Source organism: Trematosphaeria pertusa (assembly GCF_010094035.1).
Source record: "Trematosphaeria pertusa strain CBS 122368 unplaced genomic scaffold BU26scaffold_3, whole genome shotgun sequence".
Taxonomy (NCBI): Eukaryota; Fungi; Ascomycota; class Dothideomycetes; order Pleosporales; family Trematosphaeriaceae; genus Trematosphaeria; species Trematosphaeria pertusa.
The window spans coordinates 738,990-757,896 of record NW_022987214.1 but is presented as its reverse complement, the minus strand read 5'-3'; the positions used below and the strand labels follow the sequence as shown (position 1 = coordinate 757,896).

The 18,907-nt window shown below is 56.6% G+C and overlaps 5 protein-coding genes across 5 annotated transcripts; 4 read left to right on the top strand and 1 right to left on the bottom strand.

The window, feature by feature from the left end:
• Positions 1-1,016: 1,016 nt before the first annotated feature.
• Positions 1,017-1,882, top strand: BU26DRAFT_212738 (uncharacterized protein). Its single transcript, XM_033820667.1, has one exon. The coding sequence runs from the start codon at positions 1,099-1,101 to the stop codon at positions 1,555-1,557; it is 459 nt and encodes a 152-aa protein (XP_033688001.1). The 5' UTR covers positions 1,017-1,098; the 3' UTR covers positions 1,558-1,882.
• A 3,335-nt stretch (positions 1,883-5,217) lies between these two features.
• Positions 5,218-6,471, top strand: BU26DRAFT_420409 (kinase-like protein; the record flags this gene model as incomplete). Its single annotated transcript, XM_033823358.1, has 3 exons — positions 5,218-5,461; positions 5,541-5,861; positions 5,951-6,471. 3 exons carry the CDS (start codon positions 5,218-5,220, stop codon positions 6,469-6,471), a joined length of 1,086 nt encoding a protein of 361 aa, XP_033688000.1.
• Positions 6,472-7,079: 608 nt separating this feature from the next.
• Positions 7,080-9,689, bottom strand: BU26DRAFT_560342 (glycosyltransferase family 90 protein; the record flags this gene model as incomplete). Its single annotated transcript, XM_033832792.1, has 4 exons — positions 7,080-8,215; positions 8,276-8,852; positions 8,906-9,334; positions 9,390-9,689. 4 exons carry the CDS (start codon positions 9,687-9,689, stop codon positions 7,080-7,082), a joined length of 2,442 nt encoding a protein of 813 aa, XP_033687999.1.
• Positions 9,690-9,938: 249 nt separating this feature from the next.
• BU26DRAFT_476842 (uncharacterized protein) lies at positions 9,939-16,765 on the top strand. The gene is made up of 7 exons (XM_033825585.1): positions 9,939-10,880; positions 10,945-11,781; positions 12,660-12,879; positions 13,013-14,314; positions 14,393-14,441; positions 14,501-16,345; positions 16,399-16,765. The coding sequence occupies exons 1-7, from the start codon at positions 10,387-10,389 to the stop codon at positions 16,422-16,424; spliced, it is 4,773 nt and encodes a 1,590-aa protein (XP_033687998.1). The 5' UTR covers positions 9,939-10,386; the 3' UTR covers positions 16,425-16,765.
• Positions 16,766-17,290: 525 nt separating this feature from the next.
• On the top strand, positions 17,291-17,840 carry BU26DRAFT_601199 (uncharacterized protein; the record flags this gene model as incomplete). The annotated part of the gene is made up of 2 exons (XM_033835251.1): positions 17,291-17,595; positions 17,700-17,840. Coding segments are annotated over 2 exons (446 nt in total), but the record flags the coding sequence as incomplete, so codon positions are not given.
• Between the last annotated feature and the right edge of the window lie 1,067 nt (positions 17,841-18,907).

Here is an 18,907-nt window from a genome sequence, read left to right as displayed (position 1 = left end):
CTGATGGAGAGCGTAGATATCGGGACGCCCGGGCTTTCTAGGCACACCGGACGAGCTGGGGTCACGTCACGGCAGGGCAGATGCTTGATGCGTTGTCAATGGCCACGCTTATGAGGCGGATCGCTGTGGGAGCGCACGGTCGTAGCCTCAGTGCAGGTTGAGGCGCAACGACGGCGATTGGGCGCTTCCGGCCTCGGGGTGAGGCGGTGCGCGGGCAGAGGCAGCGACGGAGCTGATGCGGTTCTAGAGGGCCGCGCCGTGTGGGGAACGAAGCCGTTGCAGGAGTTCGCCAGTCGGGGAGGATGCTGAGAATTGTCGATTCTGCGACGAGCAATTGTTAGCTAGCCCAGGACGCAGAGAGTCGAGCAATTGGAGGAGGTCGAGGGTGGGCATGTGCTGGCGGGCGGGCGATTGGAGGTGATGCGTTGGCATTGCATTGAACCTGCATGACCCGCAGACCGCCGTGAGCGCACACTTACCGACTCGAATCAAGGGCAGCGCATCCACGTCGCAATTGCGCGTGCCGACGATTGCTGCGGCGCCTGGTGACGCTGGCGCTCTGGGGCCGTCTGGAGAGGTCGCTCTATGCGCGGCTGCGATGCTTGCGCGGGCAGCGACGGCGCAGTATAAATTGTCGCCGCGCGCAGCTGACGCTGGAGCAGCAGGTAGCGAGCTGGCAGCGCGATACAAGGCTGCTATGCTTTAATGAGCCGTGTGTTCCCTATCGCGCGGGCCGTTAGCAGAGGAGCATGGCGGCTGACAGTGGTAGTGGTGGTCGCGACGGTGCTGTGGTATACAGAACAGACTCTGGGGCGGGGCCACGGCGAGCGCGGCGACAGCCGCCAGAGAATGCGCGCGAAAGCCAGAGCGCGAGCGGGCGTGCCTGGAAGTATCCAGGTGCGTTGACGCCGCTGGGGGTCTTCAGGACGCGGTCCCGACGGCGACTTACCGATGCGCAGTCCGCAGCGGAGCACGGTCACGAGATTTTGCGGTGTTGAGGTTGGTGGGACGTGAGTGGCGGGCACGCAGCTCTTGTGCGCCGGCGGTGCGGCAGCCTGGAAATACCACTGTCTGCAGCGCTGCACGCTCTCTCTGCGGATGCGCCCTGGCAGCGCACACAAGCAGCGGCTTTGGAGGCCCACGAGCGCTGGCGTGGTGCAGACGCGTGATGGGACAGTGATAGGCGGGCGAGCGGTAGGGCAGGCGAGGTGGTGCAGGGTGATTGGAAGAGGATTGAAAGACGCAGATTGGCCTGCGAGCGAGGGGGCAGGACCGCCGTTTATCATCATTCGCCTGCGCCGCCGCTTATTTCAGGGTTGCCGCCCAATAGCACCGACCCTTGGCTCGCGAAGGCCTTCCGGCCGCCCCAGCCATCGCGCTCCCGGCGCGCACATCATCCACCGTGCCTCTGCCATCCGCCCTGCTACGGTATGTCCAGGATGCGTGCGCTCCGCCGTCTTTCAAGTTTCCACCCAGCGCCGCGTCCGCAGAAGAGGGCGGGTTGCGCGAGGGCGCGAGGGCATCCGGCGCGCGCCGTCGACTCCGCGGGCGCGATGACGGCCGGCCCAAGCGGTGTAGGCTGGGCTTGACGTGGTCGCCCGCTCGCTTCCACCTGCCACCGCTCCGCTGCGCTCCGTCCACCAGCCAGCCCGGAGCCTCCCAGGTCGAGCGACGAGCGACGAGCGACGAGCGACGAGCGACGAGCGACGAGCGACGAGCGTCCGGACAGTGGACACCATCGCACCTTGCACGCCCCCAGCCGCGGACAGAAATTCGCAGCTGCAGACAAATCACAGTCGCACGTCGCGGCCGAATTACGGGCGGCTAGCCAACGTGATCAAGCACATTTTCTGGCAGCTGCCCCGCGCCCCGGTCGCCGCCGCGCAATTGGCCCCTTCAGCTGAAATTTGCTGCGCCCCCCTGGCCTGGCTCGCGGACGGGTAGCGCGCACCTCCCGCACACTCCAAACTTCTGCCCTGTTTCCGAAACGCCCTCGCCGGCGCGTCATCAGCCATCGCCGTCGCCATCGCCATCGCCCTCGCGTTCGCAGAGACAGCAAACTTTCTCGCCGCGAAGCGCTGGGGGCCGAACGCTGCTGCTTCCCGCCATCACACTCGCACAGCCCATGCGTTATACACCTCGAAATATTGCCATGTAGCCACCCTCCCGCCTTTCCTGGTGACAGAGCCCAACGCTCGCCCTGCCGCCATGCACCTCGCCGTCTCGACGCGGTGCCTCTCTCGTCGCCTGCTCTCGACCACCGCCGTCCGCCGCGCCATCGTCGATTGGCCCAGCTGCTGTCTCGGCCCCGTCTCAGACGAGCTACGACGTCAGCGCTCTATCCATGCACCGCGACCGCGAGCCACCACGTCAAAGCGTCTGATCCTCATGCACAGAATCGCCCTGTCCAGTCTCCAACCCATGGGCGAGAGGGTGAGGCGCCGGCCTTGGTTGCAGATCATGAATCCTCGCTCAACATCGCCTGTCCCCACAGTATCGCGCACTCCTCAGCTCCGTCTCATGTGGAGGCCATCATGTCAAAATCTTCGCGCGACCAGCCACCTGAATTTCTCTGCGCTTTTCTGCATGCTGCCCAACAAGTCACGCTCATGCCGCCTCATTTCGCTTTCCACCGCCTCTATGCCGTTCATCCTCCCAGCGAGCTGGTTCGGCCGCTCGTGAAGGTCACACAGCTTAGCAAGCAGCGTGGAGAGCGTCGGCGCATTACCCCAGCCTGCTGTCCTCTCCGGACGCCTGAAAAGCAAAATCTAATCGTACATGCTTTTGTGCATGACCTGCACTGCGCGTCGCCCAAAGAATACGGCATTCCTTGCGTGTAGGCGCCTACACGACTTCAGGTGACGTTGCCAGACGATTGCGGCTTAATTCTCGCTCGTGTTGTTTTCGCTTCGAATGTTTCCTTCCTCACAAGAAGAGCCATATTACCCGAAAACGCCTCGACTCCCGGATCCAAACTGCCGACATGTCAACGTCTATCATCCCGGGCAGCTTCGAAGAGAAATGGTACTGCATCGGAGTCGCCGAAGGCTCCGACATGAACCCCTACGCTCCTCACGAAAAGCTGTGGGAGACCCCGGTCTTCCTCCTGCTGCGTAACAGCATTTCATTCCACGACAGAAATGCCTCGCTCTCTGCCGCATCACATGATCTGCCCTACCATGCAAAACTATCCCAAGTACCAGTGTACAAGGACGCAGGCCGGCTAAAACTGTCAAGCGGCCTATATCGCAGCGTATCAATTTCAATTGCTCATCGCATTAATCAAATAAGGTTACATCTTCCGCTGACCTGCAGCCCCCTCACTCCTCCCGTTCCCCTCCCCGGTCCGGTCCCGACACTCCACACGCTCTCGCCGCCACCGCGTCCGTCTCGTGCCGGCACGCGAGAACACCTCTCGCCGGGACGGATGCCTGTCGCTAAGGTTCAAGATCGCTCTATTTTAAAAGCTACAACCACGCCGCGGTCCGTTGCGACACGGTAGTGAGTATGGCGAGCAGCGTCCGCGCACAGAAGGACCACTTCCCTGTGATTTGCATATGATGCTATATCTCACTTGCCCATCCGACCCAACTGTGTGCCGTGGTGGGCACGTACCGAGTACCACACCATATTTCTTCTCCCGGCCGATCGATTAATCTTGTGAGCCGGGATACAAAGCAAAGGATAATCCTCCTACTGTGGATACTCCAATGTCGCCTTCCTCTCTCAGTTATGCATTTGTGCAACACCACATCCGGCACGCTTTGCATCTCCGGTGTCCCGAAGAAGCTTCACATTCGGCTTCTTATGCACTCATGCACCGTTTAACTAGTAATACGAACCTGATGTAAAATATCAAACCTTGATGGAAATATGTCCGACGGTTCATGCGCTCTGCTTCAGCAGGTCTTCCGAAGAATTCCCCACGGAGGTGAAAATAGACTCTTCACACCACACGCCGCGAGTCCGTCGGGAGCCGAGCCGCTTCCGCGATGACAGCGGCGAGCCATCTTATCGATACCACCCCGATATCACCTAAGCGCGTCATTTCTGCGACCGTGCTGCTTGACCGGAGTACGAAAGGCCTAGTAGGAAGGTGAAACGCTCGTCAAGATGCAGCTTACTACCCAGGTACGCAGGTAAGACTGGCCTACCTGTGTCTAGATGTCTTACTCTTACCAAACTCTTACATACGACATGCTGGCTTGATGAAAGCAGGGAAGACCTATATTCATATTGATCATGGGTATACGACGCTATATCTGCTGTATTAACCAAAGGCGGGGTCGAACAAGTTTGTACAGGACGTTTCGCTGTATTGCGCTAAGCGAGGTGAGCGGTCGGCGACGTGGGCCTCGGCTGATGTGAACAGGCACTTTCTGTGAAACGCGCCTGCTTGTAGGAAGGGACCTAGGTGGGACATGTATTGGTCGGGGCCAGTCCACAAAGTCTCAAGCATTGTTGGCTGAGCGTTGTAGCTTACTAAGCGGCGCTACATCGCACCCGGCTATCCTTACGGTGGCATCTGAGGACTGCTTTTTTCTGTACGCACCAAGAGGATGCTTGCGCTAGCTTGCACCTTTCCGCTGCGCTACACTGAAAAGTACCCCGATAGAAACGTGCGATGCGAGTTACTAATGCAGTCACTGCAAGATCTCTAGCATAGTAGGCTTCGACAAGAGCATTGTCCATAAATGAACGACGTGTGAGTAAGAGTTTCTTCTCACATGTCTCAAGCCCCTTTCCTCTCCCAGTATTCTAGCGCCTTTCAGATATCGATGTGCTCGCGCATGCACCCTTAAGGTTACAGCAAGCAGAAATAGTCTGAGTTGGAAGGAGAATGTCGTTGTCCTAATAGTGGTGAAGGCGAAGGCGCCTGGTAAAAGAGAGTGGAGGGGCATATGGAGGTGTGTGCACAGCAGGATGAAGAGCTTGAAGCATTGAGAACTAATCTGGTCTTGGGCTCGAGACTAGCTATCGCTGCGCCCGGGGATGAAGAATCGAAAGTGCTTCGGCGGGTCTTCGTGCCTTGAAAAAGATGAAAACCTTTCACTGCAGCGCGGTCACCACCACACCTTCTCAGGCCAAATCTCCCAGGCTCCAAAGCAGCAACACCAATATGGTCTCTCGAAATTTCCTCTCTATCCTTCCCACGATGCTTCGCCGCAGGATTTTCCGATCTCCGCGCCCGCAACTAAACCCACTTCCCAACCCGCCATGGCCGACCGAACCACGCGGTTGAAAACCTGCGGCCTCCAGCTCGCGTCCAAAATACCCATCATCTGCCGCTTCTTCCCCCGCCCGCCACGCATCATCACTTCGGATTCCGCCTTCGAAGAAGAAGGCTCCAAGTACTTTCGCGAAAAGCGCTTCTACCCCGTGCACATTGGTGGCCTCCTCAACGACCGCTATCGAGTAGTGGGAAAACTAGGCTTTGGCGCGAACTCTACGATATGGCTCTGTAGGGACTTCGGGTATGCATACCATTTGCTCCTATCTATTCAATGAGCTTGCTGATGTATGTATTCGCAGAGAAACAGACAAGCCGTATGTTGTGGTCAAAGTCGGCCGCCAGAATAGCGTCCAGGGAAGCAGGGAAGCGAGGATATACGAATACATAAAATCGGTGCAGTCTTCGCATCCGGGGGCAGGCCTCGTTCGCAGCATGCTCGCGTCGTTCGAATTAACTTTGGACGGAAGTGTGTACTACGGCCTCGTGCACGCGCCGCTGGCTATGTCGCTGAGGGACCTGCGCAAGGGGTATGTGGATTGCAGGGTGCCGGTGGAGATGGTACGATGGGTAGTGCGGAACGTGCTGCTTGCGTTGGACTTTCTGCACGAGAGCGGCATTGTACATACCGGTAAGTCAAGCTCACCTCTTCCCTACGCCAGCTGGAGGCCCGATCTTCTCATTTCCAGAGACAAACTGACTAACTGACCAACTGCACAGATCTGCAGGACGGAAACATCATGTTCCGCCTCACCTCCCCCTCTCCCCTGCACGCCTTTTCAAAAGCCGAATCCCTCAGGCCCAGCGCCCGCAAACACATCCCAGACCTGCCCTACACCGTCTACCAATCCCGTCCGCTGGCCTGGGAGAACCACTTCGGCGTCCCCATCCTCTCGGACTTCGGCCTCGCGCGGTACGGCGAGCAGACCTTCAGCGCCGACGCGCGCGTCCAGCCGCTGCAGTACCAGGCGCCCGAGGTCATTCTCAAACTGGGCTGGGACTGCAAAATCGACATTTGGAATCTCGGATGCGTGGTGTACAATTTGCTGAGCGGTGAGCTGCTGTTCAGGGGCGTGGACGACGCGCTGGGTTGTTGGATGGCGGCGCGGCATTTGCGGGAAGTTATTGAAGTGCTGGGGATGCCGCCTCGGGACTTGTTCGCCGGGAAGGTGATGGGAAGGGCGGTGGGGTTTGATGAGCGAGGTGCGTTATACCCACCCCCCTTTCTTTCTTTCTTGTAGCGAGTGAAAAGCTGACGTTTGGTTGCATAGGGTTCTGGGTCGGCGGGTATGTGGAGTGGGCTGGCTTGGAGCAGAGGCTGCGCATCCCGAATGAGGAGGGGAAGAGGCTTGTTGTGGCCTTTTTGTATGGCTGTTTGCGGTGGCGGCCTGGGGAGAGGAAGTCGGCGTTTGGATTGCTGGAGAGCGCTTGGATGGGGGAGGAGGGGGATGGATGGGATTATGAGGCTGGAGGGGGGGAGTAGGGCGCGGATGGTAAGGCAGATAGTGTTGGACACTGAATAGTCTATTACGATCTAAGGATATCGTTGCGACGGAGAGCGAGTACGTGGATCTCCGCGGAGCGCGATGCGTGGAAACGTTCTGCTTGTACCTATTGTCCTCCGATGGCAACCCGAGCCCTGTTTAGCCAATCACCGACAGGCCCTGTGAGCACTTTGTCGAGCCATCGAAGCCGGAATGATGCCAGCATCCAGCCTTCGCCCACATCCCCTCGCACCTCCAATGGCGCCTTGAGCAGGCTGGATACTTGAATGAAGCCCATGTCCGGGAGGAGAACGAGGTGCTTGCTCCCTGAATCGTAGTCCGTAGCTTTCTCGTCCAATCTCTTCTCATTCCACCTGCCTATGCGGATCCATGATCCTCGCCAGCTCCAGCATCAGCCGATAGAGATAGACAGTGAAGTCCTCCCTCCTTAACACTTTCCCATGCCACTCCCGACCCGCATCAGCAATCTCCTTTGCTCGCCTCCTTCCCTGCTCACTGCTGGTCATGTATCTCATAATTTCCGGCAACTCCTCCATAGACAGGCTGACAGGAATGTAATGCACCCAAGGTATAAGCCGCTCATCATGCCACTCCCTCAACACCGTCTGCTTGAGGACGACACTGCGTGACTGGAGAAGCGTGTAGTACCGCCCGCTGAAGCTGTTGCCATCGGTGTCAAAAATGAAGCGCGAATGGAACTGCTGGCTGCGCTCTTGTTTCTCGCCAAGGGCGAAGAAGTCTTTCTGCTCGGCGCAGTCTTGGTCGTCGCATTGGATGACAGCGGTAAGTCTGACGTCGAACAAGCCGCTATGGTCTTCTGTCGCTTCGTAGCTCTGCCATGCTCCAGGCTTCACCTCTCTCAGGTACTTGTGGCTGGTCTCGTTCAGGGTCTGGACCAGCTTGACGAAGCGTTGCCGGTGGGAGTAGTTCCAGCTGCCGTTTGTGCTGTGGCTACCCGTGGTGCTGCCTGCCCAATTAAGGGTATTGGCTTTTTGCTCCCATGGAGGATCCTCCTCGTCATTGTAGTTTCCCTGTTCCTGCTTCTCGGTGTACCAGGGACTTGGGTACATGATATCGCCGAAAGAGGTCGGGGCGGCCTGCGATAGGACGGGCATGGGCGCGTCGGTGAGCATACAGGTCTCAGGCGAGGAGAAGAAACCATGCATCAGGTCGAACTCGGGATGCTGGCAAACGTCTTTCGCTTCGTACCAGTCCTGGACGAACGGTATGCCGTGATCATAGACGGTGGGTTGGTAGGTCTTCGAAGGTTTGCCTTGGCACGGACCTGTGATTCGTTCCCAGATGGATTTGTGCTTCACGTCCTGGAACTCTGGCTTCGACACGCCGCCGGCATCGAGCATTTGCTGGGTGATTACTACTCTTGGCTCGTCCACCACGTCAAAGGCGAATTCGACATCGGGGATATCTCGAGCTACCTCTCCTAGTAGCTTGCCGAGGTCGTCGACGATCCAACCGCCACCTTATCCATGGTATACTCCATCGGTGAACCCGCATTTTCGGAGGGCTAAATGCTCAAAACTGGTAACGTAGTCTATGCTCTCGAGCAGCCATTGAGGAGAAATCTTCCAAAACGGCTTCAGATCTTCGTTGATCGTGTCGAAGTCATCGATCAAGACTGACTGCTTGGATTGAGCGTAGGCGTACCATTTGTCGAATCCTGGCGGCGGGTCGCGCGAATACCGTCGACGATACTCCGTTTCTGCGGCGTCAAGCGTCTTTGACTGACCGTCGACGAGGACTGCGAAATCGGCTTGAGCCTTGAGGATGAGCTCTTCAATTGGATGTCGTGGGCTGGGTTGAGGGCCTTTTGGCGCCCAAATCACTCCTGGTAAAAGACCAATTGGCCCGCTTAGAGTTGTGTGGTCAATGAGAGAAAGACAGGGCCATATAGCGAAGAGGTATAATATAAATCGGCCGCGGCTCGTCTTTCGCAACAAGCCAGACGTCTGGTACACCGCTATCGAGCGAACCACCAGTAGATTGAGTGCTTCGAGCAGTCGAGGTAGCAAGGTATAGGTATTTGGGTCGAGAGAGCCGTAGGTGGCAGCAGCGCAGGTCCAAATGGTTGTAGCGGTTTCCCAAGGGACTTCTCGAGTCTATGTAAGTGAGCAAGGAGAGACAGGGAAACTTCGGGTTTGGGTAACCTTACGAGCCAGAAAACCGCAACCCAATGTGCGGCTTTCAAACCACCGGCCACCAATACTTGGAGAATGTATGGATTGGATCCTGGCCATAGGATGCACATAAGGGTGATAGCTGCTATCGCAAGTATAGCGATCGTGCGGGATGCGATAGACCGTACTATATCAGACAATGCCAACCGTGCGGGGCCGTCGAAGTAGCTGATATTCCGCTCGAACATACGGATAAGAGAGGCATAGAGCCCGACTAAACCAAGTAAGGCTAGCAAAACGAAGGGCAGCTTGGTATGCTCATGTGGAATGGCGAGACCCAAGACACATACCGCTCCAACAAAGGCCTGGCAGGGTATTGATCTTAGGCATTCGGGATACGACTGGTTGAGGCTAGGGAGGACTGCGGTATGACGGAGAGCAACCAATACAGGGGTAACTGCTGGCTGCGGAATATGTCCGTTAGCGCCATCATACGATTGAGAGAAGGAAAACGCTCACTATTATCCAGGCAGTATCTTCGATCGAGGAAGATAGCGTGGTGATGGAGATAGAAGCAGCGGCTACCCATGGTAGCAGTGTCGACGATCTGGCAAAGACATCGCTGTCATTCCATCTACCGTTGCTGTGAGGATGAACAGCATGGAAGACGGCTCTAACTAGCATCCAGCAGACTAGCTCTGCGTATACCGCGGTGTATCCTTCGGTGGCGCGAGAGAGGAGGAGGGAAGATACTTGAGCCGTAAAAAGAGCGGCACCCGTTACCCAGGTCAAGCTATCGATGCGTTCGAGGGTGCCCATCGTACATACAGCGTGCACACAGGGAGAATTGTGCGCAAAGGAACATGGAAAACGAAAGGACAAGGCAGGCTGACATGGCCTGCCTCAAGCTGAAGAGAGCACACGTATTTCAGAGTCATTGTGAGGCACGGAATGCGGCTCAGCAGGCGGTTCGAGCTCATCTCATGATGGCCATTGTTCGTTCCTGAAATATCCTGGGCCGTGCACGCGGCGGCGCTAAACGAGGACGCATCAAGCACCACCAAAATCCACATGCTTTGTGATCGATATCGAAAGGCGTTAATAGATGAACAAAAGTCAAGTTACCAATCTGGCCGAAGCATCATGATATTCTCTCGACACTTCAAGAAACTTGGCCACTGATCGTTACGCAAGAAGACTACAACGGAGTGCGTTCAAGACCTTCAAGCCATGTAACACCATTTCACCACATGCAATCAAAGGAATCGCCATACCCACAGTCTCGTTGTAACCATGGCTGCACATTCATGATGATAGCGTCCTCGAAGCCCGAGCATCTCCACAATCGTGCTCCTTAGTCAGCAGCCTCCCCGGAATCGCACCTCGGCAAAGCAACGATCTGCAAGCATAGAGTGCGGACCCTGTCCAGATCCCGCCTGGCCCGCTACACTGCAGCAAAGATAAGTTTCCCTCCGCTCCTCTGCGCTGCCATGACCCCTCTCACACCGTTTCCACGATGCCGAAAAGCCCGCCGACGCAGGAGTCAGAAGAGCTAGCTGTGGACGTTCAGAATGGCGTAGAGGAAGAGCAGGAAGAAGCGAGAAATGAAGATAAGGAAGCTTTGGAGCGCCGAATACGGTTAAAGGTGGATTTCCGACTGTGCAGTATCGCGGGGATCCTGTGCAGTCTGAATTTGCTCGATAGCGGCGTGATTTCGAGCGCTTCGGTGACGTCGATGCTGTCGGATCTGCATCTAGATCAAGGGAATCGATACTCTGTGTCGATTTTTATATTTACTATTGCGTCTATCGCTTTCCAGCTGCCGTCAACCATTGCGGTCCGGACGTTTGGCCCCAGGATCTGGTTCTCGTTGATCACTGTCTCCTTTGGCATCATTACGCTATGCACGGCTTTTGTGACGACGTGGAGGCAGATGATCGCGCTAAGAGTGTTACTGGGTATCGCTATGAGTGGGGTGTATCCGGGGCTAACGTACCTCGTATCGACCTGGTACGTATCCTCAGGGCACGCACATCATTGCGAGCCATTTGCTAATTGTATCCCCACATTACAGGTATACGAGAAAAGAGCAGCAGCTTCGGTTTGCTCTCCTTCAGAGCGGCGAAGTCACCGTGCTAGCAACTGGAGGCATTGTCAACTTCGGACTGAACCAGCTGGACGGGAGGTCTGGACTGAAGGGTTGGCAATGGATGTTCATTGTCCAGGGTACTATAACAGCCTTCATCGGCATCGTAACCTTCTGGTGGATGGTGGATTTTCCTGAGAATGCTCACCAGAGCTTCATGTTTCTCTCCGAAGAGGAAACGCAAATCGCTGCCAGTCGAATCGAGAAGGACCGGGGAGATGTCGAAGTTGAGCCTTTCGCATGGAAGAAAGTCCTCATTCACGCCACCGACCCCAAAGTCTACGGCTTCTGCACGCTCTATTTCCTGCAGAACCTGGTTTCGACAGCGCTCTCGTACTTTCTCCCCATCATCCTGCAAGGCGGCATGGGCTTCTCGACCAATGACGCCATTCTGCTCTCCGCGCCACCGTACTACTACGCCGTCATTCCAGCCATCCTGTCCTCCCTCATCGGCGACAAATACCAGCTGCGCGGTCCTATCATCACCTTTAACTCGCTCTGTCTCATCGCCGGCTTCTGCATGCTTGGCTTCAGCAATCAAGTCACTGTGCGATACGTGGGTACGTATCTAGCGACAGGCGCATACGTGGCCAACTGGGCGGGCATGGCGACATATCAAGCGAACAATATCGTGGGTCAGTGGAAGAGGGTCTTTACTGCAGCGGCCATTACCGCGTGTAATGGAGCGGGCGGCATCGCAGGAAGCTTTATCTTCAGACAGCAAGAGGCGCCGAGATATATGACGGCGATATGGGTGTCGATTGGGTCGCATATCATGATTATTGGGTGCATCGCTGCGTTCACCGTGTACTTTTACATGGCGAACCAGCGGCAGAGGATGGGGCGGCAGGTCATTGAGGGGACGGAGGGGTTCCGGTTCACTTACTGAGAAGTAGGCCTTTTGATAGGCAAGATGAGAATACTCGCCGAGATGAATGAAACCATTCGGTATCGCCGAGACAAGGCCGAGCTGGAAACGATGAGGTCTGGCGAGTGCGACTCGCTACTCAAGTAGAGCTATAGCGACCTCTGAAATATGATATATGGGCCTCTAAATCAGCGACTGAACGTATGCTCGAGTCTTCATGAAATGCATGTTCGAATTCGACATGAATAGTCGAGGAAGACAGCGGACATTGGCTCTCCCGTGCGGCTGCTGCCGAAGCGTGGGTACGGCATGGAGAAAGCAGTTGAGCGAGATGCAATTTTGAGCCGCCCGCAACGAATAGTGATGGAAGAAGCATGCCCGCATGGAATTTAGTGTTGGTGAGCTGCAGGCACGCTCCACCGTTGACGTCGCCAGGCTGGCAGATGCACCTTGCCCGATGCGACGGTGGCTCGTGCTTGCGCCTCAGCTTCGAGCGACGCACAGCATCTGTCTCACCTCGCAGGCCATTGCAGCGGCCACGCATCCAGAGCTCCACACTTTAATCCACCCCGCGAAAGCGCCTTCACTGCCGCATCCTCGAACGGAGGGACCTCCCGCAGCTGGTCGGTTGGGGACAGCCCGCTCTCTCCCTGCCAGCCCCTCGACGTACAGCAACAGCCCCCGTTGCCTCCGCCTAGCTTATGCATATCATTACACTCCCGCGTCACTCGTAACACCGGCTCTCCCTCGCTCGATATAACGTGGCCCCAGGGAGTGCCGCGCCTCCAACCACCACGATGGTGTTCTTGGGCATATACCGCGCCGTCTACGACTATGCTCCGCAGGGCGACAACGAGCTCGCCTTGGCAGAGGGCGACCTGCTGATGGTGCTGGAGAAGTCGACCGAGGACGACTGGTGGAAAGCAAAGAAGAAGGGCTCGGATGATGAAGAGGAGGAGCCCGAGGGATTGATCCCGAACAATTACGTCGAAGAGGTAAGCTGCAGGTCGCCGCCCCTGCATGTGCCTCAGCCCATGCGAGGATGAGGCATGGCATACTAGGAATGGACGGCACATTTGAGATGGATATACCGGATCATACATTGCAGCTGCTGACGAGCTCACATAGGCGGCACCCATCTCCAAAGCCAGAGCCCTCTACGACTACACGCGCCAGACCGACGAAGAGCTCTCCTTCAAGGAAGACGCAACCCTCGACGTCTACGACACCACAGACCCGGACTGGACACTGGTGGGGGTCGACGGCGACTATGGCTTTGCTCCGGCAAACTACATCGACCTCAAAGAGGGTGTTGCTGCTGAGCCGATAGCATCTCCGGGACTCCCTCCCAGGCCTCCTGCTCCAGCTGCCGCGCCCGACTCAGACGACGAGCAGCAGCCCCCGACACCGGATAGTCCAGTACACCAGAGTCCAGCTGCGGCACTCGCGGGCATCCTTCAGAAGAAGTCTGAGCAAACCGCGGCTCCACGGTCGGCCATTTCTCCTCCACCCCACGTCAGCGCCCCGACGCGCCGGGTGCAGTTCACGCCGGAAGAGTCCGACGAAGAAGCACCGCCCCCTCGTCTCCCGCAGAGACCACCGTCCCAGACAATCTCGCCGCCGCCCACGCAATATGCCTCTCCGCGCTCTCCCGAGTCACCTCCGGTCAGATCTCCACCCCCTCGGAGTGTCACTTTCGACCAATATGATCGCCGCGACGAACCGCCTCCAACGCCACTTTCCGGCTCAGGATACCACTTGTACAACATCTATGAATACCTGACGCAACCGGGGAAGAACAAGAAAATGCCGATCACGTTGGGCATCAACATTCCCAAGGGCATGATCATGATTGCGCCGGAGAAGTCGCGCGACGGACCGCAGCAGGAGTGGAGCGCGGATAAGCTGGAATACTACTCTCAGGAAGGGAAGCATGTGTTCATGGAGCTTAAGCGGCCCAGTAAAAGCGTCGACTTCCACTGCGGGGCCAAGGACACAGCGACCGAAATCATCTCGGCGCTTGGAGAACTGTCTGGGGCCGCAAAGGGCGCTGGCCTGCGAGAGGTGCTGGCTGCCGGCTCTGGACATTCGAATGTGCAAAAGAAAGGCGTAATGCTGTTCGATTTCATGGCACAAGGCGACGACGAGGTGACGGTCGGCCTCGGCGACGAGATTCTGGTTCTCGACGACTCTGCCAGCGATGAGTGGTGGAAAGTCCGAAGACTGAAGAACGGCAAGGAGGGTGTGGTGCCGGCTAACTACGTCGAAGTCACAGAAACCGTGCCGATCTCCTCCGCCGCCGCTACGCTCGCTCGCTCCGGGACTAATGCTGGACGATCGGTGGTGGAACAAAACAGGCTGGAGGAAGAGGAGCTTGCTCGCCAAATGTCGAAGGCTAGAAAACGTGAGAGCGACGTCAAGGCTGATCAGGTAGGACCTGGCCTTCAACTGCCTGCGAGGCATTCTAGCCTCTTGCAAGCAAACGTTGACCATCCTCGTACTTCACAGAGAAGCAAGCGCGAAAGTACTGCGAAAGACTCCAAGTCCTCAAAACCGAGTCAGTTTTCCTCCAAGCATATCCATGACGAAGCTGAGCTTTATTGACTTTATTCCTAGATCCTGTCAAAGTACGAACATGGACCGACCGCTCCGGCTCATTCAAGGTCGAGGCTGAGTTCCTGACGGTCAAAGACGGGAAGATCCATCTCCACAAAGTCAATGGTGTTAAGATTGCCGTTCCTGTGCCGAAAATGTCTGTCGAAGATCTGGAATACGTCGAGCGTGCCACTGGAATTTCACTGGACGATGACAAGCCACTCTCAGAGATCAAGCGGAAGAGCACACAGCGCGCCAAGGACAAGGACCAGGCCACCCGATCCGCGTCAGGAATAACTGTCGAGTCGAAGCCTCAATACGACTGGTTCGACTTCTTCCTCCAGTGTGGAGTCAATCCGCAGATCTGCGAACGATATGCGCAGGCTTTCACCAGAGACCAAATGGGTGAAGAGAACATGCCGGACATTTCTGAGAAGCTGCTGCGGACGCTCGGTCTTAAAGAAGGCGATATCCTCCGCGTGATGAAGCACCTGGACGCCAAGTACGGGCGTGCCGAACGCGAGAAACGCAGCGTTAGCTTTGGTGGCGCCTCCGTAATCGAAAACGGCGAGGAAGGTAGTAGTGGTGGCCTCTTCTCTGGACCAGGCGGTGCCTTGAGGAATAACACTCGAAAAGGACGGCCTGCTCCTCCTGTCCAGACGAACGACGTCGTGGATGCGAAGGCGTTCGAGCAGAAGACCGACGAGGCAGTCAAGAAGCCTGCAGATTCGACACCAACTCCGTTAACATCTGCTCCTACGCCGGAAAAGAAAGTTGAAGGATTTGACGACAATGCTTGGGAGGTCAAGCCTTCAAGACAGCCAGCCCCGGCTACCTCAATGCCTTCAACTTCAGCTCCTGCGCCTGCGCCTGCACCAGCCCCGCAACCACCCGCTCTCACAGGCTCAATGGGTGAACTGTCTCTTTTGGATATGCCTGCTCTTAAGCCTGAGGTACAGGCGCAACCGACCCCTCCAGCGCCAGCGCCAGTGCCAGCGGCATCTCAGCCTCCTGCGCAGCCAGCACAACCTCAGGGTGCTACTCAGTCACTATTCGATCAAGTAGCAGCGGTCAAGGCTATGGCGCCCCAGCAGCTCGCTCCACCACGGGTCCGACCAACAGCGCCTCAGCAAACGGGGCAAGGAGGCCTCATTGCTCCTCCACCACAGCGTGCTTCTTCAGCACCCCAGAACCCGCAACAGAGCGCTTTCGGCCCACCTCCGCCCTTGCAGCCTCAACTTACAGGCTACAATCCGAACATGCACACGCAGGTTTCGCCTCCCGGTCAGAGCTTACAAGATCTCAACATGCAGCGAATGCAGCAGCAGATGACGGGTTACCCCCAACAGAACCCGCAGTTCCAGGGCCAGCAAAACCCTCAATTCCAGTTCCAACAGAATGGCATGATGCCTCAACCGACGGGCTTCAACGCGATGTCCCCGCCGCCACAACAGCCACAACAGACAGGCTTCGCTCCTATGATGCAACCGCAGCCGACCGGCTTCCAGCCCGGGATGCAGCAGAATTTCCAGCCGGGATTCCAGCAAGGCTTCCAGCAGAATGGCCCATTGCAGCCTATGCAGATGCAACCTACGGGTTTCCAAACCTTCTCTCCGCCGCCGCTTAACCCGCAGGCCACGGGCGTCAACCGTTTCTTGCCTCCTGCCCTCCAGGCGCAGCCGACCAGCTTCGGTCAGACGCAAAGTCCACCGCCTATGCCACCAATGCCTCCAATGCCGTCGATGCCAACAGCTCAACCCTTGGTACCGCAGAAGACGGGGCCAGCACCTCCTATCAGGTTTGGAGTGCAGCCGGCGAAGAAGCTGACGCCGCAGCCGACGGGGAGGGCTAACCTTGCCAAAGCTAGTGCGTATATCCTCTCGCTAATCTTCCTGAACCAATTACTGACAGCTGTACAGCGCCCCATAACCCATTCGGCTTCTAAGATCACGCACCTCCACGTCGTGCTGTTATATACGCATTGTATATAGTTTCGACATGGGAGTTCTATTTTCAGGGGTTTAGCCATGGATGCATGGCATACGCATTAAGCTTTCCGTCGCTGCATTACTATCCTCTGCATGGCGCTCTTCTTGGCCTCGTTCGCTTCTCGTGGTATATTTATTGGTCTGGCTTGGCGCTTCCCGTAGCGAAGAGGAGGGTAATGAGATTAGGAGGACAGGCGAGGTGTTTGCATCAGCACAACATATGCAGGATGAGGAATCAATGGACTTTTGAAGTATGTTGTAGTATATTTTTAATGCATGAGAGTATGAGTATTTCCGGCGAACGGTGCACGTCCGCACCCAGTCAAACGCCCATTCACCCTACAAGTCTCGGCATGAAACCGACCTGAGGCGGTAAGGCGAAGCTTTTTCGCCAAAGGCTTAGCCTGCTTGGCATGGAGGCGTTGCCGCTTGATCCATATGGCGCGGCGCGATGACGAAGCGCCTGTGGCTGGAGCGCGCAATCTTGATATCCCGCCACGCATCTAGTAATGGTTAGGGAGAGGCGCACGAGGATGCGAATTGTCGTGTAGCTGATGAGTGTGGGTGCAGCGCGGGTGCAAGCTTTTCGTCATACGCTGTGCGCGGCGCGGTTAAGCCGGGAGGGCAGGCGCTGGGCGTGGTGCTTATGTGCGCCAATGATGTGGCATCTGAAGGGGGGCGTGCATGGGGATTGTGCCTCAGAATAGGGCATCCCCGCTTTTCTCTGTGATGCGTGCAGTGCAGCTGTTTAAGAGCCAGTGTGTCCTGCTGACGGGCCTTGCTGTTCTTTCGCTTCTTCACTGCTGTTCCCCCCATTGAAGGCGTAGGCATTTATCTTTGTCGCGAAGGAAGCCGCGATCCAGTAGCTCGCTATCTCCCCGCCGCACGCCGATCGATCGATCACCCAGCGAACCAAGCGAGTCGGAGAAGGCTACCCTTGACGGAGAGCAAGGTCTTGTCGCAAGCTGCTCCTCGGTCGGCCTTTCTTCCTTCCCTCCTACACCTCACTCCCGTCAACCTACCCACACCTCCCGTCTTCCTATCTACATCCTACAAACCGCGCATAACCATCAGTATGTCGGCGAACCAGTACTACCAGCAAGGCGGCCCGCAGTACCCGCCGCAAAGGTGCGCATTCTCCTCCCTCAATCCCTCTCCCTTCGGTGCCGAAGCTACGATTGGAGTTTGCCCGCTTTTTTTTTGAGTGGATAGATGCACTGACGTCAACGCAGCTACGGCGCTCCTCCACAGCAGTACGGCGGCCCGCCACCAGGCCAGCAGATGTACTACGGCCCGCCGCAGGGCCAGCAGATGCAGTACCAGCAGGGCCCGCCGCCGAAGCAGAAGAAGGACCGTGGGTGTTTGGGCGCTTGGTGAGTCCACAATCCATCAATCAGGCCAGACGGGACGTGGATGAGGGCTAACTTGGGGACAGTTTGGCCGCGCTGTGCTGCTGTTTCGTCTGCGAGGAGGGATGCGAGTGCTGCGCTGATTGCTGCGAGTGTGCCGAGGAGTGCTGCTGAGCTTAAGATACTTGAGTAGGGTTGGTGACAGGGGAGCATTGGCAGCTCCGGACCTGGTCGTCGGGCAGCGCCGTGGACGATCGCGGGGGAGCGAGCGATGCGGCGACAACTAGTCGATGACGAGAACACATAATGTTTTGCGGAACCTTTGCTGGCTTTCTTTCTGTACTTCTAGTGGGACAGACAGGGGACACGGCTAGTGCAGTTGTAAGGTTTCTTCCTCTGGATCGCGTATGTCGGATTTTGGCTACATCTTTTCCTAGGTTTTGAATTGAGTTTGAATCGAGATATTTTTACGCCCTCATGCTCCGTTCTTTCCTTCCGTTTTCTTCTTAGATATCTGTAGAAAAATCGTTCCGTCTTCATTGTTTCGACAGATTATCTCATGTTAATCCACCATGGTGCGGATCATCACCATTGAACACTGCTATCATCATCCCGCAACCTCCCACGCCCGCGTTCCGTTTCGAATCGACCGTTCACAGAACTCTCCCGCATCAATGTGGCTGAGCCGCCCTTTAGACACCCTCGCAGCCTGGTTCCGAAGCGAGAAAAAGGTCATACCAGCGAATTGTTGAGCCTTTGGTGGCTCCCACATGTTTCGCTCGAGGTACCTTTTTGGACCCCCGCACAGCCTGGTTCCGAAGAAGCGAGGGAAAGGCCATATTGGGTGAAGTATTAGGCTTTTGGTGGCTCCTCTCCCGCAGAGGTCATAGGCGGTTGTTTCCCTCATTTTTAAACGTTGGAGAAGCGAGGTTTGAGTGAGGAATATGAAGGGGTCTTGGAATGGAAACTGATCCAATTTACATCCAGCATATCTTACGTTTTACCTACTGAAGGCCTTTAGGGGCAGCTTTCCGCAGCCTGTGGGCTATTGCAGCTGTTGCGGGCTGGCGCGGTGCACCGCAGCTAATATG